Source organism: Henckelia pumila, chromosome 1, assembly GCF_033568475.1.
Source record: "Henckelia pumila isolate YLH828 chromosome 1, ASM3356847v2, whole genome shotgun sequence".
In the NCBI taxonomy this organism is placed as follows: domain Eukaryota; kingdom Viridiplantae; phylum Streptophyta; class Magnoliopsida; order Lamiales; family Gesneriaceae; genus Henckelia; species Henckelia pumila.
Genome location: NC_133120.1, coordinates 89,031,240 through 89,048,459, shown reverse-complemented (window position 1 = coordinate 89,048,459; position 17,220 = coordinate 89,031,240). Strand labels below are relative to the sequence as shown.

General features: G+C 37.0%; 3 protein-coding genes across 6 annotated transcripts; 2 read left to right on the top strand and 1 right to left on the bottom strand.

Moving 5' to 3' along the window:
- The first annotated feature begins 1,907 nt into the window (after positions 1 to 1,907).
- On the top strand, positions 1,908 to 6,143 carry LOC140875020 (protein JOKA2-like). The gene is made up of 6 exons (XM_073278530.1): positions 1,908 to 2,011; positions 2,770 to 3,709; positions 3,865 to 4,079; positions 4,192 to 4,443; positions 4,817 to 4,966; positions 5,197 to 6,143. The coding sequence occupies exons 1-6, from the start codon at positions 1,985 to 1,987 to the stop codon at positions 5,941 to 5,943; spliced, it is 2,331 nt and encodes a 776-aa protein (XP_073134631.1). The 5' UTR covers positions 1,908 to 1,984; the 3' UTR covers positions 5,944 to 6,143.
- Positions 6,144 to 9,566: 3,423 nt separating this feature from the next.
- On the top strand, positions 9,567 to 14,742 carry LOC140864735 (pachytene checkpoint protein 2 homolog). Of its 2 annotated transcripts, none has more exons than XM_073269182.1 (14): positions 9,567 to 9,757; positions 9,873 to 9,936; positions 10,090 to 10,196; positions 10,393 to 10,460; positions 10,875 to 10,978; positions 11,066 to 11,170; positions 11,361 to 11,450; positions 11,558 to 11,633; positions 12,428 to 12,497; positions 12,586 to 12,656; positions 12,747 to 12,837; positions 13,442 to 13,575; positions 13,756 to 13,863; positions 14,257 to 14,742. In XM_073269182.1, the coding sequence occupies exons 1-14, from the start codon at positions 9,595 to 9,597 to the stop codon at positions 14,395 to 14,397; spliced, it is 1,392 nt and encodes a 463-aa protein (XP_073125283.1). In that variant the 5' UTR covers positions 9,567 to 9,594; the 3' UTR covers positions 14,398 to 14,742. The 2 variants fall into 2 exon arrangements, with proteins under 2 accessions (XP_073125283.1, XP_073125209.1); XM_073269108.1 differs by having other exon boundaries at positions 13,735 to 13,863.
- LOC140864446 (pentatricopeptide repeat-containing protein At3g48250, chloroplastic) lies at positions 14,097 to 16,709 on the bottom strand. 3 transcript variants are annotated; one of them, XM_073268663.1, is made up of 2 exons: positions 14,746 to 16,709; positions 14,097 to 14,324 (listed from the first exon to the last, which is right to left on the bottom strand). In XM_073268663.1, exon 1 carries the CDS (start codon positions 16,654 to 16,656, stop codon positions 14,761 to 14,763), a length of 1,896 nt encoding a protein of 631 aa, XP_073124764.1. In that variant the 5' UTR covers positions 16,657 to 16,709; the 3' UTR covers positions 14,097 to 14,324; positions 14,746 to 14,760. The 3 variants fall into 3 exon arrangements, with proteins under 3 accessions (XP_073124764.1, XP_073124839.1, XP_073124903.1); XM_073268738.1 differs by having other exon boundaries at positions 14,097 to 14,250; XM_073268802.1 differs by lacking the exon at positions 14,097 to 14,324 and adding an exon at positions 14,427 to 14,486.
- Positions 16,710 to 17,220: the final 511 nt, after the last annotated feature.

The window sequence follows — 17,220 nt, the reverse complement described above, 5'->3', positions numbered from 1 at the left end:
CAAAAAGGGGGAGTAGAATCAAGTGCTGAGCAAGCTGAAGAGGCAGATGATTAGTTGTGGTTGATCGTAATTGGTTTTAGGATTTTTTTTCTTATCCTTATCTTTTATTTTTGTTATTTATTATTTTGCTCTGAGTTAGTAATATTTTTCTGAGTTGATTAGGTTGTGCTTCTTATTACTCTCTGATATGATATTAAACTATTTGCTACTCTGATCTAGTAAGTGTTGAGAGTTGGTGTTGCCAACACAATTACACAACACTGTGTTTTGAGATGATTAAATTCAGGGGGAGCTTTAGTTACATAAGATAGGGAGAGTTATTTGCACTTGTTTGTGTGTTTTGTCCAGAAAGGCAAAAAGAGAGAGTTTAAAAGAACATGTTGTGTACATGTCTTTTAAATTATTTCCTTATTGCATTCAATTTCTATATTTATAGTTTTGCCTTTCTTAGAACAAGTTTTAAGATTGGTAATATCAGTTATATCTTGATTCGAAATATTTGATTCTGATGATATATTGTTTCCATGCTTTGTAGGTTCTTATTTATGAAAATATATTGAAAATCTATTTATAGGAGTGCTTGGACTAAGAGAGACAACGAAAAAAAATGAAGAGAGTGAAATATAGAGAGCAAAATATATAGAGAAAGTACTGCAGAAATTCTAAAGTATTGAAGATCAATCGTTGAAGAATTTTTGAAGTGTTCATCGCTACTACGTTGTATTGCCGAGTAGTGTTGGAAACACGGAAGAACACACGAGTGAAGTGTTGTTCAGAAAGTGTTTCTTTGGTTTTTTGTTTTTCGGCTTAGTACTTCCTATTGATGTTTTATTCTAGTTCTTACTAGTTTTTAGGAAGTCTTTTATTTTCTCAATTTGTTGAGAAAAAATTGTTTTTCATAAAACAATCACTAGTTGGTTTTTGTAAACTGATTTTATTTTTCTAGTGATTATTTCGCCATGAGGCATCGCGCAAGTACTTGATACTTGTGCATAATTATCTGTGTTATTGTTTACTTTTGCTATTAGTTAAATAATCTGCTGCACAGTGTTATCGTGAAGTGTTGACAACACTCAGAGACGGACCCATTGTGAAGCCCAGCCTAGCCCACACCCTTAACCCCTCACATGTATATGTATATTTGTATATGTATTGAGCTTAATATAATTTTTATAGTACAACCCAAATCTTCACTACATTTATTAGGCTTAATGCTTCTTAGCATGTTTACGAAATATTTTGGCTATGAAAATGTAATCTTGAGTTCAAAATTTAGTGCGTTTTTTAGTTTTATTTTTTCGTAACTTATGGATTTGCAGGGGAGTTTGTTTATATTTTTTCAATTTTCTTCTTTGAAAAATACTAATAGAAAATTGCAAGACAATTGGTACATTTGGATAATATATAATAAACTATTAATTCAAGCAAATTAAAAATCAAAAATAAATTTCTAATCACGCAGTCAAATTTTTACAAAATTGTTTTTTTTAAAAAATATATATAATTAGGAAATATAAGATATATAATTTAATAGTATTAAATATTAATGCAATGTAAAGAACTTGTTAACCTGTTTAACAATAAAAACATAAAAATTTAGCCCTCCATACTACGTAATCCGGTTCCGTCTCTGACAACACTAATAGATAACACTCACTCAAAAAGTTTTTTGATATTTCTGTGATTTTAGAGTGTCCAAACCTAACACGATCTAATCACGCCAATGTAATTTCTATATGATATAATTTTGTTATCTCTAATTTAAAATTTAAACTTGTGATTTATCGTCGTTTGATGCTTTATTATATCCAAACCCAAATATTTGATAAGACTGGGTGTTCATAAATCATACTTGAAATATCGTATGTATATTTAATAATAATAAATAATATTATACACTGAAACGTGAAAATATTAAGGAACAGAACATAGCTACAGAAGGGCTCTCTCTCTCTCTCTCTCGGTCTCTGCTATTGCTATTGCTATGGAGGCTTCTACTTTGGTGATCAAGGTTATTTTTTCTTCTCCCTCTCTGTTTCTGTTTAATGATTCTTCATGATCATTGTTTGATGGGTGTCTGAGTTCTTCTTGGTTCTTGAAAATCCACTTTTCTCCGTATTTGCAAGAGGTTATTTTTCACTACCTTTTGCGCCACCCACATGTGGGTGCAGTGCCATGAAGTGATCGCCAAAAAAACCCGAGGTATCGAAAAATATGACGCAAGATTATATTTTCAAACAATTTTTTGATCTTTTGTCGAGGTGAGGCAGTTTAGACAGGTGTTACTCGATATATGAGACTCTTCTCACGAGCCATCTTGACTCTTGAGATTTCACGTTCATTGTGTCATCAAGCTCACATTTTTTGTAAATTAAATTGAATATATATTTGAGCTTTATTCGTTTTATGTTGATTGTAGTACATTTAACTCTTAAAATAAAATAAACTAAAACATTAATAAACAAAGGATATTATTGAAGTATATTTAACCAAAATTGAAATGCAAATAACACTCTTGTATTATTAATGTTAGAACATATAGATAAAGTTTGTATATAAATTTGAGTGCTTTCAAATAATGCGAACTTCTGCTTTTTGAAGTGAGCCTTGATCCTCTAGTAGATTCTGACCTGTTATGAGTGATATCTGAATCATGTTGAGTTACCCCTGTGTGCACACTTTGCAAGCAGGCAGCCTGCTTTTCAGCCTGTGATTAACATAATCTTAAAGTCCTATATGTCCAGCTCACCAAACTCAACATTTTGACAGGTAAAATATGGGGATTGTCTCAGGCGTTTCAATGCAAGTGTTACAGATGATAAATTGGGTCTTAGTATGGGCAAACTGATGGAGAAGATTTGTATCCTTTTCAACCTTCCTACTGATACTGAGCTCACACTTACTTACATTGATGAAGATGGGGAGACAGTTACTCTGATTGATGATGAAGATCTCCGAGATGTTGTGAAACAGGGCCTGGATCCTCTGAGGATCACGGTTACAATGAATGAAGAAAAGAAGAGCTCATCTTCTACTCCCTTGAGTTCCCCTCCAGTGCAACAACAGTTTCAAAACATTAACTCTTTTGTCTCTGAAATTCTAAAACCTATACCCGATCCTCTACATGAGAGACTTGCAAAGCTCTTGACTGATTTGGTACCTAACTCGTCTTCTTCTGCTGCTGGTATAACTCCAGGTACCGCGGCGATTATTGAATACTTTTCCAACATGGGTTTGGGCTATCTTTCCCAGAGTTTAGAACTCCAAGCTAGGGTGCGGCCTAGCTCACAAAACGATGTTCCTGAAAGAAGGGAAACTGTGACAGAGACCAAAGATTCTGGTTTGTCCAAGGTTGATCCTACTACTCCATTGAAGTCCCAATCACAAGGAGGATATGAAAAGCAGTTGCCTCCGAATAATGAGAACTCACCAAAATTCAAGTCTGTGGCAACCATGGTTGATCCTACCCCATTGAAGGCCCAATCACAAGGAGGATCTGAAAAGCCGTTGCACTCACCAAAACTCAAGTCTGAGGCGACCATGAAAATCCAAGATGTGAAAGCTAGTACACCTGAAGGAAGCATGGAGGCATCATCTTCAAAGGCACCTGGTATTAGTGATGTGGCTAGGTCGATTGACGGCATCAACAAAAATCATTGTGATTCAGAACCCATTCTCCCTAAATCAAGACTTGTGCCTGATAACGTCGGTAAGAATTAACCAGCTAATGTGGTCGGCGGAGGTTACACAAATGATAAGTCTTATTTGACATCTGCTGATTTGCAACTCTTTTCAATGCATTGTTTAGGTGAAACTTTTTGTGCTTCTTTCAGTGATCCTTTTGTTGCAATAATGTTTCTACAGGAGAGAAGGTCAATAAGGCTATTGGACCTCACCTTGGACCAAACCCGGCATTTGTTGGTGCACATGATTGTATGAAGGGTTGGACCCCATGTGATCCCGGGAACTCTCCGCACATTGTTCCCCATTCCGGTGGTTTTAGCAGCTGTACACAACCACTCGCTGATCCCCCTGCGACATATCCATATCACTGGCCTTCTACAGGGTTGCATGATTTTGTATGCGTTTTCATCAATGCTTTATTTTATTTCTTTTAGCACTTCTTTTCTTGTGCTAATTTGTGTTGCCTGTGATGTATGCCTTGTGTTCTGTACTCCTGTCCTAAATCAGTATGCCCGGTGGCTCTATTCATTGAACTCACAAGTTCCCCGGGGTATGGAAGTTAATCTGGGTGTATCCAAGCTAGATAGTTGCTTCATTGCGGATGTCACCATGAGTGATGGCACTATTATAACTCCATCAACTACATTTACCAAGATTTGGCGCATGAGGAACAACGGTACACTTGCTTGGCCCGAAAACACAAGACTTGTTTGGGATGGAGGAAATAAGTTGAGCAACTCATGTTCTGTAGAATTACAGGTGAGTTGTCTTTGTCATGATTTCATATAATTTCTATTACCACCTATATAGGTAACTAGGTAAGCTTCTCTCTTTGGGTTTAGATATGCCATTATTTTGTGCTGACTTTGTCAATGCTCTCTTATTTCATCTGTACCATATCCTTAGTTTTTCCTTTTCTTCAGTGGTGAATGCATGACATTAGCGTGGATCGGTATCGCTCTTTCTCTCCGTCTATTGATTTATGTGCTATTTATATTTCATCCTCATTTCTATAGGTCATCAAATGAATTTTGATTACTGTTTTCTTGATGCCTTTGTTCTTGACAATTTACTGAAATTCATCCTTGTTTAAGTGTGTTACTCCGCCATAATGAGTTTCATGTCATGTCAGATTCCTGCGGCTGGTTTGGCGGTCAACCAGGAGTTTGATGTCGCAGTTGATTTCATTTCTCCCGAGCTTCCAGGTCGATGTATCTCTTATTGGAGAATGGCTGCACCATCTGGGCTAACCTTTGGGCAATGTGTTTGGGTCCACATCCAGGTTGGTCATTTCTTTGGAATCGAAATTTTAAAACTTTTAAGATTATGATGAAACGTACGAGAGATTTGGAAAAGTTTTGTTTTGTTTTGTTTTGTTTTTTTTTTGCCATTCTGTCTGGATGTAGGCTTTTATGCCTATGCCCTATCAACTCAAATCGTGTACTCTTTTGTCTTTCTTCTTTATGTCATGTCTACTATAAAATTCAAGAGACAGTTTGTGTATACCTGTAGGTTCAAGCTACCACTGAAGAGGCACAACATGGTGTTCGGGGCTTGAACCTAAATTTACCCCCGGTAAATAATGCCTTAACTGGCCCCAAAGTCAATAATGCTGTAATGGATCCACTGGTGAAAGACAGTCGCCCGGAGGAAGTATCTGAACCTATTACACCGTTGCCAAACATTGAACAGGATATGGAGTTTCCTATCCCTGACAGTTCAATGATAGGAAGTGGTGCAACAAACTTGGCACCAACTTCCCCTTCGTGGACCTTAAACCCTGTTGGCGATCGGTCGGATATGGCATCAGCAGTGTACCCTCCACCATATATGCACTATCCAGCTCCACCACCTCAACTGACCTTTTATCCAACTCAGCCATTTCTCTATTCTCAACCGGCACCAGCTGTGTTCTATCCTATTCAACCACCAGAACCATCTCTGCTATATCCTCCGCCACCAAATTTCTATTCACCACCGCCACCAACTCCTCCGACGATCTCTCCTCCACATCCGGTTTCGCTCCATGACTATACTTCACCATCACCACCTCCGTCCTATTCTCGGCTCTCACCTGCTGGAGATACACTAGAAAACTCAGAAGGGGTTCAAGGAATTGAAGAATTAGAGGAGAAGCTTCTGTGGGAACTCGAGGCGTTGGGCTTCTCTGAGGTTGAGTTAAACAGGGAGATCTTGAGGTTTCATGAGTATGATTTCCAGCAAACACTGATAGATCTTTGCGGAGGTAACACACTTTAGTCATGGATCTTATTCCTGGAGAAGAGGTATTAGGAACATTTGACATGAGTAAATTGTTAGAGCTTGTTTCTGGTTCTTGGTCTCTTATAAACTTGTTTATTTGGATTTTTGCTGGTTGAACTTGTTTATTCGATGTTAATATGTCCCCTATTCCTTTCCTGACTGTTTATTGGATTATTTATTTGATTCCTGGAATGATACATAGTATGTTGCATACAGAAGGATGCAAACGAAATACATATCCCATCCATATCTTTAGGTTCGGATGATTTCAAATTCATAGCTGTAGTCCAATGTCTTTATTTTGCGCAAGCATCGCAGTTACAGGTTTTATGTCCGAGTCACATTGAATCCGAGTGACTTTTCTAGCCAATTCGAACACATTCAGACAAAGGCTCGATCTTTTGTCTTGGAATGCTAAGTCTTTATGATCTATTTTATGTTCATTTAAAAATTAGAAACCAAAACATAGGTTATGTATGTCACTAACAACAGTTATTGAACTATGTTCTCTTTCCTATATTGAAATTTTAAGCGTATTTTGCAAATATCTCCTTTCCTTTCCTTTCCATCTCATCTTCTTTAGGTGCAAGTAACTTCTGATGATCAAAATCTAGCGAAAAGTGGTCGGTGGAATATAATGTTCCATTGCTTTAAAATTGTGGATTTCTCAGTCAATTCGATGAAACCCAATAGGCTCCTTCTGCATTGATTATTTCATATTCTGTTTCTTTTTTGGTTTTTCGTTTTATCTCATATTCTCACTAGTGCTAGAGAATCACCCTTTTCATATTCCTTTTTTTCAAGAATAACTTTTTTTCTCCCAAACTTCAATCATGGGACGTTTCCCTGCTCCCTAGTACAAAGACTGCTATTTTGTCCATATGGAAATCCTTTGTTCGTTCTTCGATTTAGAGGGCTTGTGAAACCACAGGGAAAATTGCAAAATTACTCTCCTAAGTTGGTGGTATGTTTCGGCTTCTCGTGAATTAAATCAAGATCTCTAAAATTTTGAATATTCGTAATTTCTCCATGAACATCTATAATATTATCTACAATGTGAAACATGTCTTGATAAATAGTTCAAATAGTTTTTGGTCCTACAATATTGATTCCCGCCGATGATATGATTTAACCTGGAAACATCGTTCAAATATTCTGAAAATGGACTAAAGACAAGAATCTGATTCTTGCCAACCTCATTAAGGAAAAATACAACTCCCCAAAGTTATATGCATCAATTGATCAATAAATTTTTGAAAAATTGTTTCTTCCAACCGTTTCAAGTTTTTATTAATATTATTTATATTTGGATCTAACCCAAGTCACTAAAGAATATCTTTTGGACATGACCCCCCTATAAATTTGGAATTCCACTCCACAACTCTCCCAGCGCAACCAGGACTTGCTAAAACAAGCCAACAAAAATGCAAAACAACCACGATTACTACACCACCTCTGCCCTATATTACGGCAGAGATACCATCTCCGACGATGAATATTTCCTAATGCCTCCCATTGTCTTTCAAGCACCCCCTGCCTACGCCTCCGCCAACGCCCCAACTGCCAACTACGGTCTCAAGAGCGACTCCACGCGCGGCTTTGACAAGTATGATGATCATCACCAGAAGAATTTTACCATGATCAATCGTCATCACAATAAAGGGCATCATGGGGTGCCGGAAGTGAACAAGAAAGTTCATTTCGTTGAACATGTGGAGATCGACAAGAATGGGAAACACCAAGTTCGCGATGAGGAGATCAGCGTCGATGTTGAGGCCGATGGATTCATTCAGAAGAAGCATCAAACTTTTGATAAATGGGAAACGTTCAAGAGGTATTAAGGTTGGAGTTAGTAGATATGGATTGATCTACAAACAGGCTGTGTGTGGCAACCTAAATAAGGTTCATCAATACGTTGTCCTAGAATTATACGCATAAATAACATGCCTGTATCTTATGTTGTTGATGATTATGTAGTTGTTGAAATATATACTGATATTCATGGACATGTAAGAATCACATCACCCGCGCTCATTAATTCATGGTTTTGTCCCATTTTGTTAAAAAAAAAAAATGGAGATTACATGATGGATCAGTATAGCCCTTCTTTTCTAACACAATAGCACGAAAAAAGAATTCACTTTCACCTGCAGAAGAAACATCATTTTGAAAAGGGATTCAAGGTTTCGATAAAAACTAGACTAGCTTAAGGTAGTGTTCTGAAGCAATCTTCTATGACGCACTTCACAACTTTTGCTTCACAAAATTTCACCAAATCTCAAAATCTTGTGAAAGAAAAGCTGAGAAATGTTTCACAAAAGCTCTCTCAAACACTACCTAATTAACCTTGATCCGACGAAAAAGGGACTTCATTGAATCTCCTGGAAGACGTCTTAAACAAATTCCTGAGGCTGTTCTTGCTCTCTTTCCGCTTCTTGACAAGAACCCGCTTCACCTTTTCCCTGTTCGACTCCGAAAAAGGATCCTCCATATTCAACAAGCATCTCTCCAGCTTCTTGGATACATTCACAATCTCATAAGAGTCCCAGAGAGACTTGGCGAAATCCCATTTCTTCACAGTGCTACCAGGTGGAAGTACTCCTTCCCGCAACGCCTCGATCTTGAACCGGGTGGGTTTCGACTGGAAGCACAGCCTGTGAGCGTCGAACTCGGAAGTGGACTCGATCACGGGGCTGCTGGAGTGTCCATGCCAGGCCTGTGCCACGGCCTTTATGATGTTGGCGTGGCTTTCTTGTTCTTGGATCTTGGTTTTCTTCATGGTTTTTTGTGAGTGAGATGTTTATGGATCCATGCTAATGTGTTGAGGGTGAATCTGAGCCTCATGTTGGAGTTCTGATGATGATGGTATTTATGATTTTTTGGCTGCAATTTATCTATCTTGTTGCCATTAAAGATGAGGAAATATGGGATGGCATTTACTTGTTTTTTTCTACACTTTGAATAATGGAACTTACGTAGAGACCAAATTGGTTTGACTTTAATAGGAAATAAAGATATTTTAGATCACTCCCTATTATTATTGTTATTGTTATCATCTGAGAAATGGAATGCATCCAACTTCAAATCATTTCAACTCAAGGTCAATCAAGTGGTGGGAGGTTTTACGAATGTTCTTATTTGTTTGGTTAAATTAGCTTTGAAACCAATTCGGAGTTAACAAGTATTATTATTCATTAGCGATAGAAGCACACGCAGTTGCGTGTGTGAGTGTGATATAATAAATGATTTTTTTTATGAAATAATGTATAAACAAATATGAGATAGATTGGTTGAAGAAAAGATGGAAGAGGATGGTTAGAAAAATAAGTTGAGAAAAATGTAGACAAAAAAAGATATAATTGAAAAATGATGACACAAAAGTAGTCAACCTTTATAAATATAGATTAAGTCGATTTGTTTAAAAAAAATAGATTCGTGAGATCGGTGGTCGATATCGTTATTTTAAATTAAATTATAATTATATTATTTTTTTTTAAATATCATTTTCTAAAAAAATAATATTACCATAATAAAAATGTTCTTTCTCCCGCGTTCAGTTTAAAATTAAACACACTGACCAAATTCACACATCGATTAGTGTTTCTGCAATCAGATCTTCATCTTCTTCAAGTTCTCCGATTTCTTGCAATGACAGCTGCTGAAACGAGTATTCCCATGGATATCACCATGCAGAACCCCGCGGAATGCGGTGTTCTCGAACAAGGCGCCGCCGTTACTGAGCCACCAGCTGCACCATCTGCTCCGCCTCCTGATCCGCCGACATACAACGAAGATAAAGTCCTTGTTTCAGGTGCAAGCTAATAACAGCGTAAATTTGCAAAATATGTTTAGTTTATTTAATTTTTCAGTCCAACTGTGGAATGTATTTTCCAGATTAACCTAATATTTTCGAATTGCTGTCACAGTTGAAGTTTTATTGAAACCTTCCAGTACAGCTCGGTTTGATGATGTCAGGTCAACAGTAGAAAGGTAAAATTTAAATGATTTTTAACTCTTTCATTCAGGCATTTGTATTTTTCGGTCTAAATAATGTAGGTCAAGAATTTTCTTATCTCAACTTTTTTTTTAAAAAAAATTTTTTGTTGGATTTTTTAAAATTTATTGTGGGTTTCTTGTATGTAGTATGCTCGAAAAGAGAAGCATGAGCTACGCTGATGGTTCAATCCCTGTTCCAGTGGATAATTCATTTCTTGTAGATAATGTACAAAGGATATGTATATGTGATACAGGTATTGTGGATTCTTTTCTTAAAATCCGTTTTACTGGTTTCAAAGTTGGTTCTTTTTGAAAGAGACCGGGAAATGAGAGGTGGATTTCCGCCCTTCTTTCATTGTTGCTTACATTAAAATACTTGAAAATTAAGATGCAGGCATGCGGCCATAGACTCTGATTCCTTCTTTTGTCTAACGGTTTCGTTGTTTATAGACATGTGGGTAGAAAAGCACGATATTCTACTGTTTTGGCAAGTCAGACCCGTCATCCATGTTTTTCAGGTCAGTTTTATAATTGTATAATTATGGCTGATTGTGAGAACAATGGCTGGTCTGTATTTCTTGTTTGCTATGTATTTAATTAAGGCCTTGAAATATGAATCCTCATCCTCGTACTAAGTCCATTTATATATCAACCCTTTCTATACTAGGTATGATTTAGATTGTCTATATTTATCTGTAGGAACATCATTAGTCTGATGACTTGTGGTCTCGTACCTTGATTGCATGGAGTGGACTGTAAACACCTTATATATAGTAAAGAAATCAATCAATCATTTTAAACCGAGAATCATTAAGAAAAGAATGATGCCTCCAGAAATATCTTTTAACTACTTGACTTTTTTGCCATCGGTACCGGTCAAATTTGAAATTTTTTCAACAATTTCTGCAGTTGTCTAATTTTTGCATTTTCAGCTCAGTGAGGAAGGGCCGTGCGAGGAATTTAATAATGATGGCCAACTTGCTAGCTTTAATGAATGGATTCTTCCAGCGAAGGAATTTGACGGCCTGTGGGAAAGGTCTGTTCAGCAATACCTCGTTCTAATTTGATGAATGTAGAGCCTTGATGGCGTGTTTATTGTTGTTATTATGATTTTCTTTTACAGCTTAATCTATGAATCTGGCCTGAAGCAGAGGTTACTACGATATGCAGCGAGTGCATTGCTTTTCACTGACAAGGGTGTGAACCCTTTTATTGTGTCTTGGAACCGGTGAGATTACTGGTTTTAGAAATATTTTACTACTATTTTTCGTATTATATTTGGTAGAAACAATATTTAAGAAGTATTCAGTCAATGTATGCTTATGAGTTGGAAATTTATGAATTATATCACTTCTTTGATTCAGAATTTTGTAAGAATATTTCAGACGATTGCTGATCCCTTTTCAATGGTTATACAGCATCGTTCTTCTTCATGGACCTCCAGGTACGGGGAAGACATCTCTGTGTAAAGCATTGGCACAAAAACTCTCCATACGCTTAAGCTCCAGGTTATGATTAAAAACCTTTTTGTGTGTAGCAGTCATTTCATATTTAGGCCATTATTTAGTTTCATTTCATCATTTCAGTTCAGCATTTGATATTGTTAAAAAATCAGATACCCACAGTGCCAGTTGATAGAGGTTAATGCACATTCCTTGTTCAGTAAATGGTTTTCTGAAAGTGGCAAGCTGGTACGTCCACTGTCCTTTTCATTCAATTTAACTTATCTTTTTTCCTTGTATTTGTTACCAGATTTCCTCACCCAACCATAGATTTTAGCTGTATTGGAATCGATATCATCAGAAATTTGGGGCTTTAGCTTCCAAATGGGCCATCAAAGAACAGATTGGAAAATTACTGTATTCCTGTCCCTGATGGTCTGAATGGTCATGATTAGACATTATTAATCCGAGTATGGACAGAAATGACCTCAAACTGAGGACAGCAACTACAAGATAGATGGAAGTCTACAATTTCTCATGATAATGAAAAGTATGATTTCCAGGGATACAAGGGCAGCTTCAGACCACAATAAGCAACATATGTTTTTTTTCTCTAATTTCAAATGTTGATCATATTATTCAGATCATGTTATTGTAAATATCCTGATCCAGATAGCAAATCTCTAAAAATCCATTTGCCCAACAAATTTGAGAAAGTAGCTTTCTGTGTATTCTAGGCCTTCAGCTTAAAATTATTCACTACTCAATTGAAACCAAGTAACCAACTTGCTTGAAACCTTCCTTATGTATAAGCTGCCGTCATTGAATAGGTGCCTTTCAAATACTTTGAATTTCAATGTTCAAAATGAAGTATGATGATTTGTACAATGTTCTTTGACATAGTTAAGGCTAATAACTGAGCATACCATATTATGCTTAAATTTGTGTTGAAGCTGCATGTTTATGAACTTCAACTGTTACGGGGAAGTTTTCCTAGTTCTTACTGTTGATTGTTTGTTGCTGTTACGTCGTCGGGATTTCAGGTTGCAAAACTTTTCTCTAAGATTCAAGAAATGGTAGAAGAAGAAAACAATCTCGTGTTTGTCTTGATTGGTAAGTAATTTTGATGGTAGATTATTAATTGTCCTCCTAGCCTAATTGCCTTAAGGCCTGCCTAAATCTTTTTAAATGAAATAACTAGACGAAGTTGAAAGTCTAGCTGCCGCTAGGAAGGCTGCTTTGTCTGGATCTGAACCTTCTGATTCCATCCGGGTACATTTCTCATGTCATAAGAATATTCTCGAGTAACTGAATGTGCCTGTGAACCCTTTATACCTTGAAAAACTTAATCTTGTCTTCCAGGTTGTCAATGCTCTCCTGACACAGATGGACAAGTTGAAGTCCTCTCCCAATGTGATAATTCTAACCACCTCAAATATAACTGCTGCTATAGGTATGGTTAAAGGATATGCTAACTTTTGAAAACATCTCACATGTTATTTGGCTGGCTAGTTAAATATATATAAGCCACTAAGTGATGCACGTTATTCTCCTTCAGTTGTGGACGATATGAAAGGCTTGAAGTCTGGAGTTGATTATTGGCCGTTGTATTCCATGGGAACTGCCAAAGTCTGTTCATTTTAAGATTGAGAATGATTAATAATAAAAGAAAACTTTAGTATAGTTTTGAGGCATATAGATCATCAGATTCCTACAGGAGACAATCAGAGTCAATATTTTGAGTAATGAGAAGTATTAAATTATTAATTATAAAGCTGCCCTTTGTTAAGAAAATGACATCACGGTGATTCATTTACGTTCTGCCTTTTCAAGTTTGATCCAAGAACGATAACAGTTAAATGTTTGACTCTTCATCATAACACCACTTGAAGATTTCGGTGAGGGACTATTTGATTATATGATCATCTTAGCTTTCAAAGGAATTGAGATTAATAAAAAAAAATAACTTTCTTGCCTTTTTATTACTTGAACACATTATGTAAGTTCGGAAAACCTATATGCCAAGTGTTTGAATATCTATCATTTTGGGGTTGCAGATATAGCCTTTGTGGATCGAGCTGATATAAAGGCATACGTGGGACCTCCAACCCTCCAAGCACGCTATGAAATTTTAAGATCTTGCTTGCTTGAACTTTTACGGGCTGGAATATTATCAGATTCCCAGATCCAGGTATATGTTTCACAGATGAGCTGTAGGCTTCTTAAATCTTGATTAATTGACATTGCTGTAAATGTTGAATGAGATTCATTGTTCTTCCAGTACTGCTTAATAGACTAATGAGTCGTTGCAACTATGCTCATCTTTTAGTAAGATATGGTATTCATGCAGGATGGTGACCCCTTTCTTCAGAGTTTTACTAGTCTGAAAGAACAACTAAATTCCACAACGGGAGCAACGGAGTCTGCAGCCCCATTAAATTTGTGTAAACAATTGCTGGAAGTTGCAGAAGCATGCGAGGTAACTTCATTTACTCGTTCTGTACTTCCATTGGAAGTTGGGAATGTTTTCTATTTTGTAATGTTGCTCCTTTATCTGTGACTAGAAATTAAAAATTGCCGGAGACTTTGCATTTTATGATTTCTGGTAAAAGGTTGCCGTTTACTTCATCTTCTCTGCGTGGATTTGAAGCATAGTTTTGAAAAAATCATGTAAATAGAAATGCTGAACCCAAGGTTATTTTTTCCCTGTAATGTCACAAAAAATTAATCGTTCAAAACTTTCATCATTGTTCTGTCCATACAGTTAGAGCTTCTCATGTGTGCAATAAACTTCAAGTAAATCTCTCTCAGATTTCAGCTGCTCAGTCCACCGTTGAGGAGACATTTGATAATTGAACACTTTCATCTGCAGGGTTTAAGTGGAAGATCACTCAGAAAACTGCCATTTTTGGCTCACGCAACCCTTGCAAATCCTTTTGCCTGTGGACCAGAAAAATTCTTGCGGAAGATGATAGATACAGCAAAACGAGAATGTTCTGAGATGCCAGACTGACTGAATTATTCTACATCTAGGTCTCATTCAAGGTCTAGGTCTCATTCAAATCTGACAGTAGCGTGTTTCAGAAACTGCACAAATGAAAGCTACACAGAAAGCAGCCATCAAGGGTCGTTCGCCCCATCAGACATATGCCCATCAATTTCCAGGAAAGGGCAATAGTTATGGAGTATCAAGCCAATATTTGTATCAGACAGATTAGCTCAATTGCTAAATTTCAGCAGCAACACTTTAACATAGTTATATTTGCTGGAGTTCATACAATAATATGATTGTTTTTTCAATAATTTTGGAGTGCAACTGTTTTTCAAATCACCATTTATATTTTGCGTTCCAGAGAAATACCTGCATTTCTAGACATTAAGTTGCAGAACCGAAAAGACTGCATACTGCTGAATGTTTACGTATATGAGGTGGGCACTTAAATAACAAATCTTTAGCCTCAGAATGTCTGTCTTCATCAAAGAAGGACTTGAAAACATGTTGATAAGCAGAAACAGATGGATACTCTTTCACGCTTAAAGCCTTCAAGAACTCCTGAGCATCTTCTACTGACCCAAACTTCGAAATATAATGAACAAAGGGTTCAGAAAAAGGTGGGTACTTTTGTTTCTTCATCATGTGTAGAAGTTCCAGAGCCTCCTCGAATTTCCTCCCTCCCAATAGCGTTTGGATCAGATTCTTATAAGTTGCTTGCCAAGGCCGCGACCTAGCTTTTTTCACCAACTCAAGCAGCAATGTATATGCACCTATTGCTCTGTCCTGACTCAAGAACCCATTGACCAACACATCTATGAGGTCAGCATCAGCATCGAATCCCTTCTCCATCATTTTCGCAAAGCAAAGCATTGCCTCAGCAACCTCGTTAGCCACACAATGCCCTTTTATCAGAATGGTCCAAGTCTTGATATCGGGACTACAGCCTTGTTTTTCCATCTCGGCTAGGACGATAGATGCTTCATCACACCTCCTTGCTTTACAAAGTCCAAACACCAATTGACTATACGTGATATTATCCGGTTCATAACCAGCACTCTTCATTGTTTGAACAATTTTCTCTGCTTCATCAAACTTCCCCAAGCTTGTGAGAGACCTATGAATTCCATCATAAACACTCTTAGACTTCGAATATCCAGCTGCCTCAAATTTGTTCACTACTTTAAACACCAAGTCAAGATCTGGACTAGAATGAGTGGCAATGGTTCGTAAAAGCAAATCACATTCCTTACAAGATGGCTTAAACGGGCTGTCCATCATATGCTCGTAGAGTCGCACTGCATCCTTCAACATTTTATTCTTCTGAAGCTGCCTCGTAATCTTTATATACGTATCAAGATCCATCTCAAAACCTGCACTTTTCATCTCCTCCATGGCACTCCAAAACTCTGCGATCGACTCTTCCCAACACAGAACCCTTAGCATTCCATTGTAAGTAATACCATTGTGCTTGAAACCCATACTATTTTCTACCCACTTGAAAAATCTGTGAGCTTTCAAAATACACCCTCCTTTCCCTCTAAGCTCCTTCAACACCCTCAACACAAAATTATCCGAAAGAACGATTTTCATCTCCTCCAACTTCCTCTCAGCCCGTTCGCCCGATTCCGAACTTTTAATGACCTCAACCACCTCATTCACAACTTCCCCCATAGCATTCTCTCTAATCAACCTTTGATAAAAATGTCTTAGTGCCGTGGCCTCGTTTTCCATCTTCAAACCACGAAAAGTTGAAAAAATTGTCCTGTACGTTTCTTCATCGAGATAATACCCTTTTTCTTTCATTTCCTTTATCGTGATCCAGAATTCCTTCAAGAAATCCTTGCTAGTGTATATTCTTAACATCAAACTGTAAATAGAAGAACTAGGCTCGAACCCATCTTCGTTAACATATTTGAAGAACCTCGAAGCTTTTTCCGGGCTTTTGCTTAATTTCTTCAAGATAAACACAACATTTTCATGGGTTAGAGCCAAATTTGAATCTTGCATCTCTTTATCTAGATTCTTGCTCCAATCTTCGGACGAAAAAAGGGACAAAACCGATTCCGGACTCGATGAAAAGAAGTGAATCTGCTTACGAGTGCTGCTTTCAAAAGACTGAATCTTTGAGAAAAGAAAAGGTGCAAATTGAGAAAAGGGGTTAACAAGTTTGCGAATTGATGGAGATCTGGAGAGTTGAATTGAAGAGGGAGAGTGAACGAATCGGACGCCACTCAGTGTTCTCTTTATGTGATTCATGGCTGCTCTTTTTTGATTCATTCTCTCACAACTTCAACCAAGAGAGCTTTTCGAGGGTTTGGGTTCCAGACCACTTGTTTTATCATTTTATTTATTTATTTTACTTTAATTAAACATAATTTAAAAAACTCAATCGTGTTTTCTGACTGACAAATAAAATCTTTAGAAATAAGTTGTTTTTTTACCGGATGAGACTATGTTTCATCAGGTGTAGTTTGTTTTTCATCGGGTAAGACTATGTTCTATCAGGTGGTGTCTGGTGAAGCTTAGCCGTTGGATCATAGGAGCTCCCACATGAAATCATGCTCATGTAGGAGCTCTTCATCCAACGATTGTGCTGCACCTGGAGAATAACTCCAGGTGCAGCATAGTCTCACCCGTTTTTCATCTTAGATGGTCAGTGTCATATGTGCATGTAGACAAACGAATTCTGGAAGTCTTTAATTTTTCATTTATTTTAATTCTTATAGTATTTGTGCGTAATTTATTAATTTAATTGGATGAATCTTAAAAATAAATTCAGTTGGTATATTGTTGATAATTCATTAATTCACATCACAATCTAAACTCTTTGTACTTCAATGT

What these genes read in the sequence shown, in the direction of transcription:
- LOC140875020 (XM_073278530.1), top strand. Translation starts at nt 1,985, where the DNA reads ATGGAGGCTTCTACTTTGGTGATCAAG. An exon ending in ACTTGTGCCTGATAACGTCG is followed by an intron (nt 3,710 to 3,864) that starts GTAAGAATTAAC and finishes ATGTTTCTACAG; the next exon opens with GAGAGAAGGTCAATAAGGCT. An exon ending in CATGTTCTGTAGAATTACAG is followed by an intron (nt 4,444 to 4,816) that starts GTGAGTTGTCTT and finishes ATGTCATGTCAG; the next exon opens with ATTCCTGCGGCTGGTTTGGC.
- LOC140864735 (XM_073269108.1), top strand. Translation starts at nt 9,595, where the DNA reads ATGACAGCTGCTGAAACGAGTATTCCCATGGATATCACCATGCAGAAC. An exon ending in CCGTCATCCATGTTTTTCAG is followed by an intron (nt 10,461 to 10,874) that starts GTCAGTTTTATA and finishes TTGCATTTTCAG; the next exon opens with CTCAGTGAGGAAGGGCCGTG. An exon ending in TCCATACGCTTAAGCTCCAG is followed by an intron (nt 11,451 to 11,557) that starts GTTATGATTAAA and finishes TTAAAAAATCAG; the next exon opens with ATACCCACAGTGCCAGTTGA.
- LOC140864446 (XM_073268663.1), bottom strand. Translation starts at nt 16,656, where the DNA reads ATGAATCAAAAAAGAGCAGCCATGAATCACATAAAGAGAACACTGAGT.